General features: G+C 30.4%; 1 protein-coding gene across 1 annotated transcript; it reads right to left on the bottom strand.

Moving 5' to 3' along the window:
- Positions 1–4,016: 4,016 nt before the first annotated feature.
- LOC132610957 (geraniol 8-hydroxylase-like) lies at positions 4,017–7,084 on the bottom strand. The gene is made up of 3 exons (XM_060325364.1): positions 6,423–7,084; positions 5,791–6,075; positions 4,017–5,401 (listed from the first exon to the last, which is right to left on the bottom strand). Exons 1-3 carry the CDS (start codon positions 7,011–7,013, stop codon positions 4,784–4,786), a joined length of 1,494 nt encoding a protein of 497 aa, XP_060181347.1. The 5' UTR covers positions 7,014–7,084; the 3' UTR covers positions 4,017–4,783.
- Positions 7,085–16,147: the final 9,063 nt, after the last annotated feature.

Here is a 16,147-nt window from a genome sequence, read left to right as displayed (position 1 = left end):
AACTAGCATGACAAGTTTTTTTTCCGAAAGTTTGTCAATAATAAATACAGATTAAATAATTTAAGAAAACTGAATATAATTTAATAGTGGAGCGAAAACTGAGAGAAATAGGAAAATAGTCACTTCTCGGATAGTTAATTAATATTTAATCATTGTTTCAAAATTATTGTGTTTAAACATTTTTAGTGCAAAAATAAAATTTGAACAAAAATACCCTTAGTTGGCGTTTGGACATGCGATTTCATCTCATGAGATGAAATCAGCGTTTGAACATTCGATTTCATCTCTGATTTCATCTCATGAGATGAAATCCCAAATCATCCAAAAAGGCATGATTTGGGATTTGAAATTATGATTTCAAAAAATATAAATGTAAAATTTGACCCATACGTTTATATTTTGTAAAAAAAGACCCATAAGTTGGTAGATATATTTACCAATTATGTTTACCAACCATAAGTTGGTAGATATATTGTTCGTACCATCTGAGAGGATTATATTAAAGAATAGTTACATTACTATTCATGTTAAATTTTCCTTTTTATTAAACTAAAGTTTGATCAATTGATGTTGTATTTTTTAGAAAGGCCTTCTAGTAGCGTATTAATTTTATTATGAATTATGATTTACTCATTTGGTAAGATTGTATAAGAATTGATTTTTTTTTTATGGTTTTCACAACTTGTGGATTTTTATGTTTATAAAAAAAAAACTGCAATTTAAGAAATTGAAGTTGCATGTCCAAATATGAGATGAAATCATGTCCAAACAGCTCCTTAATTAAAATACGAAAAGACGTTAGGAAAATTTTACTCACGTTTGTTCAAACTCTATGAATTTTTTATGGAGTTTGAAAATTCAAGAGTTTGAACTGCATATTTGAAAGGAAAAATTAAACTGACCGTCCATTCAGACCTAATTTACTAAATTAGCCCAACAACTATCAAAGTCTTATCAATATATGCGGTTCGTCAATCTAATTTTCAATTTAGGCGGCCGAAGGCACCACCGAAGAAGAAATTAACTCTCCCTCTTGAAAATTGGCCTATTTTCCTTTTGACAAGTGCCGCATGCTCATGCAATGATGTCTCCTTCATTATGGGTTTGCTTCATTTATAACGTCACCTGTATATGATTAGCACCATAAAATCCTTAAAAATCGAATATTGGAAACAGTACATAACAGCAATAGTGAACCGACTTGCTATTAATTACGCTATTTTAGCCTCCAAGCGTCTTATTCGTCCCATTTTTGGTCTCTAATTTGTCCAATTATTCAATCATGGCATTCAGAACTTCAGTAGGTAACACCAACACTAATGTTTTTTCCCAATTTAATGTGTATAAGGATGTATATGTAAAGTTATAAAAGAAGTTGAGCAACTCATATATAGCTATACATAACAAATACATTATCTATACATAGCTATACATAACAAATACATTATATATATAATATAATTTGTATACTGGGCTACATCGGTTGCAAACTAGATGCGTGAGCCGTATACATGGGTTAGTTCCCCTATTTGAAACTCTAGGAATTTTTTGAGTGTATTGGAATTTCACTTGTCAAAACTTTGGTGTCCAACAGTTGTTCCCTCTTTCACTTTTATAAGATTAATTTTTTTCTAGTATATGGAGTTCCGTGTTTTAGCTAGCAATACTTTTATTCAAATGTTATTTATGCCTTAAAAGGTAGTAGCTATTTGAAAGGGAAAAAGACACTACATGACCATTAGAAATTTGTTCGGCCCATGTTTGGGCTTAATGCCACGAGTTGGCCACTCAACCCAAATTATTACCAAGTGTTAGCCTAGCAGCCTATTCACTACAAAAAGATCAAAAAATCATCACTAAAGGTCGAGAAAAAAAATCATTTGAGCCTTAAAAAAATATCTCAAAATATGTATAATATGTGTATAATTAGTAACTATACACTGATTGAGCCTTCAAAAAATATCCCAAAACATGTATAATATGTGTATAATTAGTAAGGATATGTTGATTATACATTTATTAAACACAAACTATATAACAATGATACATTTACATATTCTATACAACAATGATATAGTACTATATATGTACGATACATTTTCTATACAACAATGATACTATTTCTATACATATGCTCAAATTAGTTGAAAAGGGACTATGGAATGGATTATTTTAAGGAAAATTTACTTGTCATAACTACCTCTAAGACTTATTTATGAATAATAACTATCTTATTTTTCATTTAATTTTTGTAGCTTTATTTTTACAAAATTACATTTCATAACTAGTTTTAAAATACATGTACCTCTCTATATTTTCCCTCACTACACATTTAAGATTTATCATCTTCTCCAAACCCTAAAAAAAATTCTCTCTCCTCTCTCTCTTTCCCCTCACTGCCGCCTCTCTCTCTCCCTTTCTCTATATCCGACCTCTCCTCTCCTTCCCCTCACTTACCCTTCCCTTCCTTCTCCATCTCCACCACCAACGCCGCCGTCAGCACCACTACTACCATCTCCATCTCCGAACTCAAAAAGCTTAAAGTTCTAGTTCTTCAGATCTGAACTCCATATGTGATTTCTCGCTGATTCATAAATTTGCTGCTTACTAGCCAATTATAACTTCTTTGTTACACATTTATATTCGCGATGAGTGCTTTGCTAATTAGTAGAGCATATTATTTGATTATTATCTTGTTCTGTAGGTAATGAGTAATGTGGTGGAGCCATTGGTTGAATCATGCATTCGAGTATCTAATGAGCAATTTGTTACACAAGAGACATTTTTGGCTAAATTTAAGAAAGTTGCAGAAAGTGTTGCTCAACGTCTGAAGGAGCGGCCTGTGATTGTTGCTCACGGAAAAACACTGGTCATGGATCGAATTGTCTCATTTTTCCTTAATTAGGTTTGAGACTATCACGGTGGTTGTCGTTTTTGCGAGTTCTTCACGTTGGTCTTTGGTGAGGAAGATGATTTTCATTTTGTATTTCGTTGTATTTCAATGTATTCATTTTCTTGGTGTGTAAATATAGTGAATGTTCCAAATATAGAGCCTCATTTTTACTCTACTTTGTTGGGTTTCATTTTGTATTTAGTTGTATTTCAATATATTCATCTTTTTTGTTGTTGCAAATATAGTGAATGTTCCAAATATAAAGCCTAAATTTACTCTACCATGTCTCGCGTTCTTTGTATTTCTCTGTATTTCATAATATTGAAATACACGTGTTCTTTGTATTTCTCTGTATTTCATAACTAGTGTCCTATTATGGAAGTTATGCGTGATTTATGGGAAATTTTAATTTGATTTCCCAGAATTTTAAAAAAAATTGTTCCAAAAATAGAGCCTAAATTTACGCAAAAAATAGAGCCTAAATTTAATTTGATTTGTGTGAAATATGGTTGATTTAATTTGACTTACTATTTAAAAAGGAAAAGAATATTATGTTAAAAAAATATGGCCTATTTTTTCTCTCAGATTCTTTTTTTCAAAAATATGTTCCAAAAATAGAGCCTAAATTTACTCTAACGCGTTTTGTATTTCTCTGTATTTAGCTATATTTCACTGAATTTCAAAAATGCGAGATACAACTGAAATACAGCTAAAAGCAACTACGAATTGTAAATCTTCAACTTGTAGCTATAACTAGTTAGAAGTTATTAAAATGTAACTATTTGTGTAAGTTTTACTTATTTTAAAGGGCAAATAACCCATATATACAGCCTAATGATCTAGTTTTCACACGCTTAGCCCACTTCACTTTTACAGAAAATATGGCCCAAACCAATTAAAACATGCAGTCACTTTTTCCTCTTTCTTACCCGTATAACCCATTAACCCTTCAATCCTGTTTCTTCAGTTCGCGTTTCCCTCTCTATACTCAGTTACTTTTCCAAGTTCTGTCAAATCTGTTTAATACAAAATCGTCAGTTTTCCATTCAAGCAGCAATTTTACATTTCATTAATTAGGGAAAGTATAATAGGTGGATGGTGTTGTGATATCCAAAGACTTATAGCACCTAAAACAGATTCTCAAAATGATCATTCCCATTTTTCATTTGAGTGATACAAGCGTTTGAGAGGAGATCCTGCACTAGGATCTCACACTGCTTATAATATCATGATGTCTTAGTCGAGTTTCGTTGTTGGTATCCATTCACGGGATAAGGCTGCCAAATTTTTTGCTATTACATCTTCAAGAAAAAGCAATTGCACCATTGTATACCAAATTCATATTTGGACCATCACAAAAAACCTCTCTTCCAAGCTAACAGAGACATTTGATACATCAAATTGAGGTGGTAATTGATAAAATATGTTCACTTTATTTAGATTTTGTATTTGAAATCAAATTTTGTCTTTTAGATATATTGCCTACATGCTTTTATGTAATATTGTGATCTGGTTGTGCAGATTTGGAGACCTCGGACAGTGGGACACGACGACTACAAACACAACTTAAGGATCTACAGCTTTAAAGAACGAGGGAAACAAAATATAGCTTGTGGTAGTTCAATTCTCGGATTACCCGAGTTTACACATTACTGATGTTATTTTGTTTGGGATATGTAAAATGCCTATAGGACCTATGAAAGGCGTCCTCCAGTGTAAAGTTAAGTACTTATTCGACATGCTCTTACATCAACAGTTTACAGTACTTATTCGTCATGCTTTTACGTCAATGTAGCTGGAAATACTTATAGTTGTGTATCTTCATGCATCTGCTATTTTAAAATGTAAGATGTTGGGCCCGTGCTCATGCCCATCTAGTGTGTGTGTGTATTAGGCAACATCAAGAATAGGAGATGGAATAGCTCGCAAAGGATGGGCTTTGGCTAAGGTGATACCAAACTTCTCCTCCATGGCCAATTCTTCTGGCCCAATGTCTTCCTCGAGTTTCCAATTAAAGGAATTCAAGATTGACCCCAACATTACTGGGACCATTCTCAATGCTAGTGGCAAGCCAGGGCATATTCTTCGGCCCACACCAAATGGAATCAATTCAAAATGTTTCCCTCTCATATCCAAATCTGAATTCCAAAACCTCTCCGGTTTAAACACTAAAGGGTCCTCCCAAAAAGTGGAATCTCGACCAATTGCCCATGCGTTAATTAGTACCTGTGATCCCTTCGGGATAATGTAGTCACACAATTCAACATCTTGCTCCACTTTGCGTGGGACTAGTAACGGAAATGGTGGGTGCATTCTTAACGTTTCTTTGATAATGCATTGCAAGTAAGGAAGTCGAGAAGCATCAGTTTCTTCTACGGATTTTCCTTTTCCAATGACTTTTGCAAGCTCGGCTTGGACTTTTTTCATAATTTCTGGTTGTCTAAGTAGTTCTGCCATCGCCCATTCTAATGTGCTTGTAGTTGTATCAGTACCAGCAGCAAATAGGTCCTGTAACATTTGCAATTCTCTCAAAAATATATTAAGACAAGCTTAGTATAAGAGTTTTTTTTTGTTTTGTATTCTTTGCATACATAAGGTTCTCTCTTTCAATTGAGAAAAATACTTACAATACTATATCATTTTGCTAGGTGGATACAAGATACTGCTGAAGGAAAGAACAATTTGCACAAAAAGAACATATTATAAACGATGCAATTAAAAAGAAACTATCATAGATTATTATTTACAATTTCAGCTTAGCAAACAATATGCATTTTAAACAAGTACATACTGTTTTCTTTTATTTATACCCCTTTTTTGAAAAAATTGAGTAAGGATCAAAATTTGCAACTTTGAAATTTAGAGTAATTTACTAGATAAAAGAGAAGAGCACAAACCAAGAACATAGACTTGATGTGATTCTGATCAATCTCTTCAGGATTTTTTGTGCTGATGTTGAGGAGCACTTCCAAAACATCACTCTTTTCGCTGCATCCCCTTCTTTTTTCTTCCAATCGCTCATCGATCAAATCATCGAAAAGCTTAAATAACTTACCAAATTGAATGGTTATGCGACGCCTTATCCCTTGAGGATCAATCCTTTCAAGTATAGGGAAAAAATCCACTAGGTTAGGCTTCCCAGCCTCAGCCGCGATGCTCCAAATTACTTCCTTGAGCTCTACCTTTGAATCCAAGAAAAGACTCGTAAAGAGTTAAACAACTATGTCAAAAGTAACATATTCAATGCACATTCAATACACAAAAAGTCAAAACGAGGGGTTAATGTGTCACAACCAGATTGATCTACCGTTATATCAATAGTGTAACATATTCAACTAACCGTCTTAAGACAGAAAAAGTCAAAACTAGAAATAATTAAAGGTATCACAATCACATTCTTCAGCTCTACCTTTGAATTCCAGAAAATGGTCACAAACAGTTATATCAACTATTCTCTAGTATATCTAATGCACCATTTAGTAGTCAAAACGGGGGTTGGGGGTGTCACAATCAAGTTCTTGAGCTCTACCTCTGAATTCGAGAAAGGGTCAACCAAGTCCTTGGAGAAAAGGGTGTTGGACAACAAATTGAGATTAGTCTTGAAAGCAGCTTGACCTACATCCAAAGCTGCACCTTCTTGACTACATTTTGTACAATAAGCAATCAATTCTTTCACCTTTTGAGATCTTAGATGTTGATTTGCATCAAGCCTATTGGAAGAGAGAATATTGGTGTTCAAGATTCTCCTAAGTATTCTCCATTGAGTACAAATAGGAAGCCATGGCACAGAAAATTTGTAATGGTTGTGTGCTTGAAGGGCATTAGGAATAAATCTAGTTGAAAATGCTTGATCTTGATTTTTGAGGACTTGTTTTGCCATGGATGATGAAGAAATGACCACTGTGGTTATTTGGCCTAATCTTAAACTCACGATTGGACCATAAATTTTTGCAAGATTGGCTAGTGATATATGAGGTTTTGCACCTAACGAGTGAAGGTTTCCAATAATTGGCCATGGGGATGGACCTGGTGGAAGCTTTTTGCTGTGTATTTTTGATAGAACAAAGAGCAAACTGCAGGCAAAGATTAATCCCAACACATAAAGTGTATAGTAATCCATTGTGCCTTAATTAAGAGTTTTGCAGTTCAACTAAATTAAAAGTAGATGCTACTATTACTATTGGTGCAATATAAAATTATACCATTACCAACTCGCTCCCAATTATAATTATTTAATTTTTTGTGGTCAAAGTTGGCTGCGGATAAATTATTGGTTGGTTATTCACTTTTTTTTTTAGTAAAAAAAGAAACTTAATTATGCATTTTTTTTGTAAAGTAATTAAACTGAAAGCGGACTAGTGAATTAAATCACCACCCATGTTGCTAACAAGCATATTTCTATTATATATAAACGTGAAGGGAGGACCATCACTGCAATGTAAATTGGTATCAAAAATTATATAAATTGTACATGTTAACTAATTACTTTTTGATCCCACTTAGAGATATGTCATGGTACTAAATGTTTAATCTTTCTTATGTATACACGTATGCACTTTAATTTAATTCTCTTCTTTTCAGTGACGCATATTTATTCCCTCCGTGCACTTTTATTTATCCATTTTTGGCTTGCACGCTCTTTAAGAATTAATAAATGAAGTGTATATTTTATCATAATATCCATATCGATTGGTGTATAGTCTCAATAGCCTTGGAAAATGATTTGAAAATGAGTGATTAATCTGAAGGGTAAAATAAAAAGATTTATTTTTCCTTTGACTTGATATGTTAACGTAGACAAGTAAAAGTGAAAATTTATTTTTAAAGTAGTGGACAAGTAAAAGTGAACGAAGGGAGTGCCTTTTATTCCCGTTTTCCTTTATTTTACTCTCCTTTGCATTCTCTGATTATTGTTTCTTTATATTTATAAAATTTATTACTTTTTTTTAAGTCCCACATGTCCGCAGTATCTCAATTGTCTTTTCATTTCCTTCATTTGGCATATACTCTCTCTGTCTCAATTTAAGTGTCTATATTTGACTAGACGCGAAATTTAAGAAGGAAATAAATTCTTTACTAAACATATAAACGTAGTAGAGGCAAACACAAAAGTTATCAAATTTTCTAATGTCTATTCTACGAATTTCCGTGGCTTTGACCCTTGTGTTAATCAATTGTAAGAAAAAAAGTAAATCTGCATCTTGAACAACTATTTTCCTCTTCCTCTTACCCTTCTTATGTGTTTGTTTTTCTTTTAGCCTTGAATTCTGAATTCATTTTAAAGTTTTTACATTTTAATTTCGGTCTTATAGGGAAATTTAAATTTCTTTTTTATTTAGTTATTGAATTGTACTTAGTGCAATTATAACTACATTAATGTTACATCAAACACCTTTGTTAGTATAATGCAATGATAGTAAGCACATGAAATTGAACTTTAAGCAGGGACTAACATGTATAAATTTCAGAAGTTTAACATTAATTCTACCTCTGCAGTGTTTCAATTGTCATTTCATTTCCTTCATTTGGCATATACTCCCTCTGTCTCAATTTAAGTTTCTAAGTTTGACTAGAAATGGGGTTTAAGAAATAAAGATAGACTTTTGAATTTTGTGATTTTAATTTAAAAATGTGTATAATATAATAAAATGTCATTTGAATCTTGTGATTATAAACTTGACATGTAGGATATTTGAATTGTCAACTTACTAAATATAAAAAGAGGCAGACATAACCAAAATAAGACAAACTTTAACGACATTTGAGAAATTAAGGGGAAAAATAAGAGGAAAAGAAACAAAATATGAAGACTCGCTAAGGAGAATCGTGATATCATTTGCAAAATATACAAACCATAAATACTAACTAAAGTGAGTAATTAAATTAATCATGTTGGGCCTCGTGCATCGCACGGGCATAGTTTGCTAGTAATAAAGTAAAGCACTACTATCTATATATCTATATATATTATATGAAACTAGGCATAGACAAGGTGATGTGGTATCTCTCTATGACCATCATTCCTATCTATCTTTTTTCTCTTTTTTTACATTTTTTTATTCATTTTTGTACAAAATATATTAACTAAATGAATTAATAAAAGCCTCATAAAATAAATGTAAAAAACAAACTCATGTAGTAGCCGTAACCAAGGCTGGCCTTTATGACTTAACCTTTGCAATAAAGGCTAATTTGCCGTTTTGGCTTAATCAACCCATGTAGCAGTACATGACCTTAATTCTTTGCAATAAAGTCCAATTGCCATTTTGCCTTAATCAACCCACTTAGCAATTTATGACCTTAATGATAATTAAATTCCTATTCATGCATTATGTATAGTGTTAGATGCATTACTTAAATTTGCATTTGCAAGTGCTATATATATATATATATATATATATATATATATATATATATTAGCACATAATAAAATGCTATTTAGCTATTGATTATTTGTAGGAGAAATGAAAGGAAACACCACAAATTTTCTACTCTTTTCTCTTCTTTTGGGCAGCAATTTTTCCTTTCAACTGAAGATGTTGTTTTAATAAATGTTAATTGAAAACCATTTTGGATGTTTTTGTTTCAAAACAAACTTAATTGGCTGAATTTGATTTTCCGTCTTCTTCAAATTTGTGGTATTTTAGAGGTTCTTAATTATTTTGATGTCCAACATAATGATTCTTCGGTTTTGAACATTATCTATTTTTTTTTAATACTAGCAGAGATGGTCCTAAAAAAGCGAAAAAGAGATGCAGCACACGACCTAGGGTAATACTTCCAATTATGTGGAACAACCGAGTGACGAAGTTTATATTGAGAATCTTATATATGAAAGCTCTACTCGAGATTCAAAGGTGATTTGCTTATAACTTTTAATTCTTGTATTAGTAATACGTTTATAAATTATTTTTATTCATTTGTGTTTCAAAGATTATTTGCATGGAAATTATAGTGTATAAACGAAAACATGTGAACATTGAAATAGAGTTAAGGAAAAAGGTTATCTAAAGTGCAGAATATATATACCGCTTTTTAAAAAAATCAAATCCCATATTTATGACAACATCTTTTAAGAATTCTTTTCGATTACTCCCTACATCCATAAAGGATTGGGATTCATAGTAAATATAATTAGTAGATATATGGTTTACATATGTAAAAGAGTCCAGTTAACTTCTCAAATAATAATAAACTGAGAACTATTATTTTGTAAATTTACTAATGAATTCAATAACCGCGCGAAACAAAAGTATACTAGTTTGCTAATCAAAAGTCTCTTATTTGTTTATATAGATATATCAAAAGTCTCCCTTAACGGCGCCAACGTATTTGAATGGAGAATTGTCCTCATATGCTCCTAATTCCACTAGATGCGTCATGTAAGCACAGACAATTTAGAATTTGAGTTTTATAAATTCTTATTGCAATAATAATTGAGTTCTCAATCAAATATTTTTAAATATTTAATGAATATCTTAGTCTCTATATATATATAAGTACAGTATAAACAAAAGCTACTGAATTTCCATAAACCTATAACTAACAGTCTAACACACGGGATATAAGACTTCATATATGAACTTTAAATTGTTCACCCTCAAAATATCAGTTCTCGTATCTTTGACACTTTATTCAATCATAATAAGGATGAAAACATAATAGAACCATTTAAACTTGCATGACAATTTTTTTCCCGAAAGTTTGTCAATAATAAATACAGATTAAATAATTTAAGAAAACTGAATATAATTTAGTAGTAGAGCGAAAACAGAGAGAAATAGGAAAATAGTCACTTCTCGGATAGTTAATTAATATTTAATCATTGTTTCAAAATTATTGTGTTTAAACATTTTTAATGTAAAATTAAAATTTGAACAAAAATACCTTTAGTAGGTGTTTGGACATGCGATTTCATGAGATGAAATCCCAAATCATCCAAAAAGGCATGATTTGGGATTTGGAATCATGATTTCAAAAAAAATATAAATATAAAATTTGACCCATACGTTTGTATTTTGTAAAAAAAGACCCATAAGTTGGTAGAGATATTTACCAATCATGTTTACCAACCATAAGTTGGTAGATATATTGTTCGTACCACCTGGGAGGATTATATTAAAGAGTAGTTACATTACTATTCATGTTAAATTACATTACTATTCATGTTAAATTTTCCTTTTTATTAAACTAAAGTTTGATCAATTGATGTTGTATTTTTTAGAAAAGTCTTGTAATAGCGAATTAATTTTATTATGAACTATGATTTACTCATTTGGTAATTGTATAAGAATTGGAAATTTTTTTATGGTTTTCACAATTTGTGGAGTTTTTATGGTTATAAAAAAAATTACAACTTAAGAAAATGAAATTGCATGTCCAAACATGAGATGAAATCATGTCCAAACGGCTGCTTAATTAAAACACGAAAAGACGTTAGGACAATTTTACTCACGTTTGTTCAAACTCTATGAATTTTTTATGGAGTTTGAAAATTCAAGAGTTTGAACTGCATATTTGAAAGGAAAAATTAAACTGACTGTCCATTCAGACCTAATTTACTAAATTAGCCCAACAACTATCAAAGTTTTTTTTTATCAATATATGCGGTTCGTCAATCTAATTTTCAATTTAGGCGGCCGAAGGCACCGCCGAAGAAGAAATTAACTCTCCCTCTTGAAAATTGGCCTATTTTCCTTTTGATAAGTGCCGTATGCTCATGCAATTATGTCTCCTTAATCATAGGTTTGCTTCATTTATAACGTCACCTATATATGATTAGCACCATAATATCCTTAAAAATCGAATATTGGAAACAGTGCATGACAACAATATTGAACCGACTTACTATTAATTACGCTATTTTAGCCTCTAAGCGTTTTAGTCGTCCCATTTTTGGTCTCTAATTTGTCCGATTATTCAATCATGGCATTCAGAACTTCAGTAAGTAACACCAACACTAATGTTTTTTTTTTTTCTAATTTAATGTGTATAAGGATGTATATGTAAAGTTATAAAAGAAGTTGAGCAACTCATATATAGCTATACATAACAAATACATTATCTATACATAGCTATACATAACAAATACATTATCTATACAATATAATATGTATACTGGGCTACATCGATTGCAAACTAGATGCGTGGACTGTATACATGGGTTAGTTTCCCTATTTGAAACTCTAGGATTTTTTTTGAGTGTGTTGGAGTTTCACTTGTCAAAACTTTGGCGTTCAACAGTTGTTCCTTCTTTCACTTTTATAAGATTAATTTTTTTATAGTATATGGAGTTCCGTGTTTTAGCTAGGAGTACTTTTATTCAAATGTTATTTACGCCTTAAAAGGTAGTAGTTATTTGAAAGGGAAAAGGACACTACATGGCCATTAGAAATTTGTTCGGCCCATGTTTGGGCTTAATGCCACGAGTTGGCCGTTCAGCCCAAATTATTGCCAAGCGCTAGCCCAACAGCCTATTCACCACAAAAAAATCAAAAAATCATCACTAAAGGTCGAGAAATAAACTCATTTGAGCCTTCAAAAATATCCCAAAATATGTATAATACGTATATAATTAGTTAGTATACGCTGATTGAGCCTTCAAAAAATATCCCAAACACATGTATAATATGTGTATAATTAGTAAGTATACGTTGTTTATACATTTATTAAACACAAATTATACAACAATGATACATTTCTAAAAATATACTGTAGGGATACATATTCTATACAACAATGATATAGTACTATATATGTACGATACATTTTCTATACATATGCTAAAATTAGTTGAAAAGGGACTACGGAATGGATTATTTTAAAGGGCAAATAACCCATATATACAGCCTAATGTCTAGTTTTCACGCGCTTAGCCCACTTCACTTTTACAGAAAATATGGCCCAAACCACTTAAAACATGCGGTTACTTTTTCCTCTTTCTTACCCGTATAGCCCATTAACCTTTCAATCCTCTTTCTTCTGTTTGCCTTTCCCTTTCTAAGTTACTTTTCCAAGTTCTGTCAAATCTGTTTAATACAAAATCGTCAGTTTTCAATTCAAGCAACAATTTTACATTTCATTAATTAGGGAAAGTGTAATAGGTGGATGCTGTTGTGATATCCAAAGACTTATAGCACCTAATTCTGAATTAACACACATCATGTGTGGTCTTTGAATTATCAAGATTCGCTGTTATGCTAGTGAGCAATTTAATTTTAATCATTTTCTGATCTGTTGTATAATGAATTGTATATCTACAGTATACTGTATGTGCATCTACTGTATAATGTATGTATACATAGTGTAATCTGCATGTGTTACAGTCCGTATAATGAGTGTATAAATTAAACTTTGTATGCTACACATAGAAGTGATAAGCACGTCTGTTACATAATTAGTAGTCTTCTAGGGCTCTTTCTTCTTGTGTACAAATACACATGATTGTACCGTTTATTTCGCTGAAGGGAAAGCTTTTAAGCTATTCACTGTGTCCTTATTTCTTCATACACAACAACAAAAATAGATTTGGGTAAAGGAGAGAAAGAAGATGCAATGAAAGAAAAAAAGGGATATGGATTTGGAGGAAGTCACGTGGAAGAGAGAAGAAAGAGGAGCGGCAATGGTTGCTTTAAGAATGTAATAATTGGGCTTATATTGGTTAACTAGATGGCCGACTGGCATTTCTAGGTAATTACTAGACGCCCTATGCCGTGCCGCACAGGCTTAACACTTTAGATTATAGTGCATTTATGTGTATGTAGTTATTTTTGAATAGTGATAATATATATATATATATATATATATATATATATATATATATATATATATATATATATATATATATATATATATATATATATATTATGTTCAAAACACGATTAATATAACATTATAATTTGTGCTCCGTATCTAAAATTTTATTATATTAATGTTTGCTATGAACACAAAATCGGCAAATTTATTAATATTTTTTAAAAGAGAAGACTTGTTTAAAAGGAAACTATTTTCTTCTCTTTGAGATAAAATAATAGCAATATTTAAGCATCAGTTGATACTTTCAATTTTAATTCGATTAATTTAAAGGTGTAAAATACTTATTATTTTTTTATCAAATTTTGATTTGGACAATTCTAATTCAAATTATTAAATTAATTTGACATGTTTAAAACGAAACAAAGTAGAAATTGATTTTTATTTAAACGAAGAAATACTATTTTTTAATTTTTAGTAAATATTCTCGGTTTAGCTCATTTTACTTGTCATGTTGTCTTTTGCATGGTTTTTTAAGAAAACGTCGATTAGAATTATAATTTGACTAATTTACCTTATTCATTATTTGATCTGCATTTGATATATTTTTTTACGACATTAATTTCTTTTCACATTTATTAGAGTAAGAATAAAAATAAAAAAGTAATTATATTCTATCTTATTTTAAAATATAAATATTTTAAGTATATTTATTTTAGTAAACATAACAAATAAATGACATGACGGAATAGCAAATACAACAGTTTAATATGTAGATTAGATCTCAGGCTAATATAAAAAATAAAAAAAAATTGTATGGTTTGACTGACATATATATATATATACATATTATGTTCAAAACACGATTAATATAACATTGTAGTTTGTACTCCGTATCTAAAACTTTATTATATTAGTGCTTACTATGAATACAAAGTCTGCACTTTTTTTTCTTTACATTATTTTTTTTTTAAAATGGGGTTCACTTTATTTTTATATTGCTTGATGTCGTTTAGTATGGGGTGCACTTTTTTTTTGACATTATTAGTTTGTACTATTTTTATGCATATAATATATATACATATACTATGTTCAAAACACGATTACTATAACATTGTAATTTGTGCTCCGTATCTAAAACTTTATTATATTAGTGTTTGCTACGAATATAAAGTCTGATTTTTTTTTTTAAAACATTATATTTTTTTTAGTATGAGGTTCACTTTTTTTTTTTTTGATATTGCTTGATTTTGATAATATGGGGTTCACTTTTTTTTTTCTCATGAGTTTGGAGATGGTGAGTTCCATTTCCCTTTTGGACATTATTAGTTTGCACTATTTTTATGCATATAATATATATATATATATATATGTTCAAAACACGATTAATATAACATTATAGTTCGTGCTCCGTATCTAAAACTTTATTATATTAGTGTTTGCTATGAATACAAAGTCTGCACTTTTTTTTTACATTGTTTTTTTTTTTTTAATATGAGATTCACTTTTTTTTTTATATTGCTTGATTTTGTCAATATGGGATACTATGTTCAAAGCACGATTAATATAACATTGTAGTTTGTGCTCCGTATCTAAAACTTCATTATATTAGTGTTTGTTACGAATACAAAGTCTACACTTTTTTTTTTACATTGTTTGTTTTTTTAATATGGGATTCACTTTTTTTTTTTTTTTTTTTATATTGCTTGATTTTGTTAATATGGAGTCCACCTTTTTTTTCCCGTGAGTTTGGAGATGGTGGGTTCCACTTTATTTACTTTTTTTTTTTTTTTAAATATTGGTTGGTGTTTTTTTTTTTTTTTTTAATATTGGTTGGTGTTTAATATGGGGATCACACTTTTTTTTTTAAATGCTTAATTGGTTGGTGTTTTTTTGAATTTTTTAATATTGGTTGGTGTTTAATATGGGGACCACACTTTTTTTTAAAGTATTTTAAGTATGTTGTTGTACAATAATTTCATTTGCTCCCACTAATGGGTTGATACGCATGTGGTAATAAATCCATCATTATTGATTTAATTGTTTGATTTTCTAAGCACTTTTGTATTTTAAGTATGTTGCTGTACAATAATTCTATTTGCTCCCTCTAATGGGTTGATACGCATGTGGCAATGAATCCATCAGGCTATATGGGCCCACAATTTTTTTTTCAAAAATTGGAAAACGGATATATATATAAGTATTTTAAGTATGTTGATGTACAATAATTTCATTTGCTTCCACTAATGGGTTGATACGCATGTGGCAATAAATCCATCATTATTGATTTAATTGTTTGATTTTCTAAGCATTTTTGTATTTTAAGTATGTTGTTGTACAATAATTTCATTTGCTCCCTCTAATGGGTATCAACGCATGTGGCGATGAATCCATCATTATTGATTTAATTGTTTGATTTTCTAAGCACTTTTTTTTAACATTGTTTGTTTTTTAATATGGGATTCACTTTTTTTTTTTTAATATTGCTTGATTTTGTTAATA

Source organism: Lycium barbarum, chromosome 9 (assembly GCF_019175385.1).
Source record: "Lycium barbarum isolate Lr01 chromosome 9, ASM1917538v2, whole genome shotgun sequence".
In the NCBI taxonomy this organism is placed as follows: domain Eukaryota; kingdom Viridiplantae; phylum Streptophyta; class Magnoliopsida; order Solanales; family Solanaceae; genus Lycium; species Lycium barbarum.
This window is presented reverse-complemented; position numbering and strand designations above follow the sequence as displayed.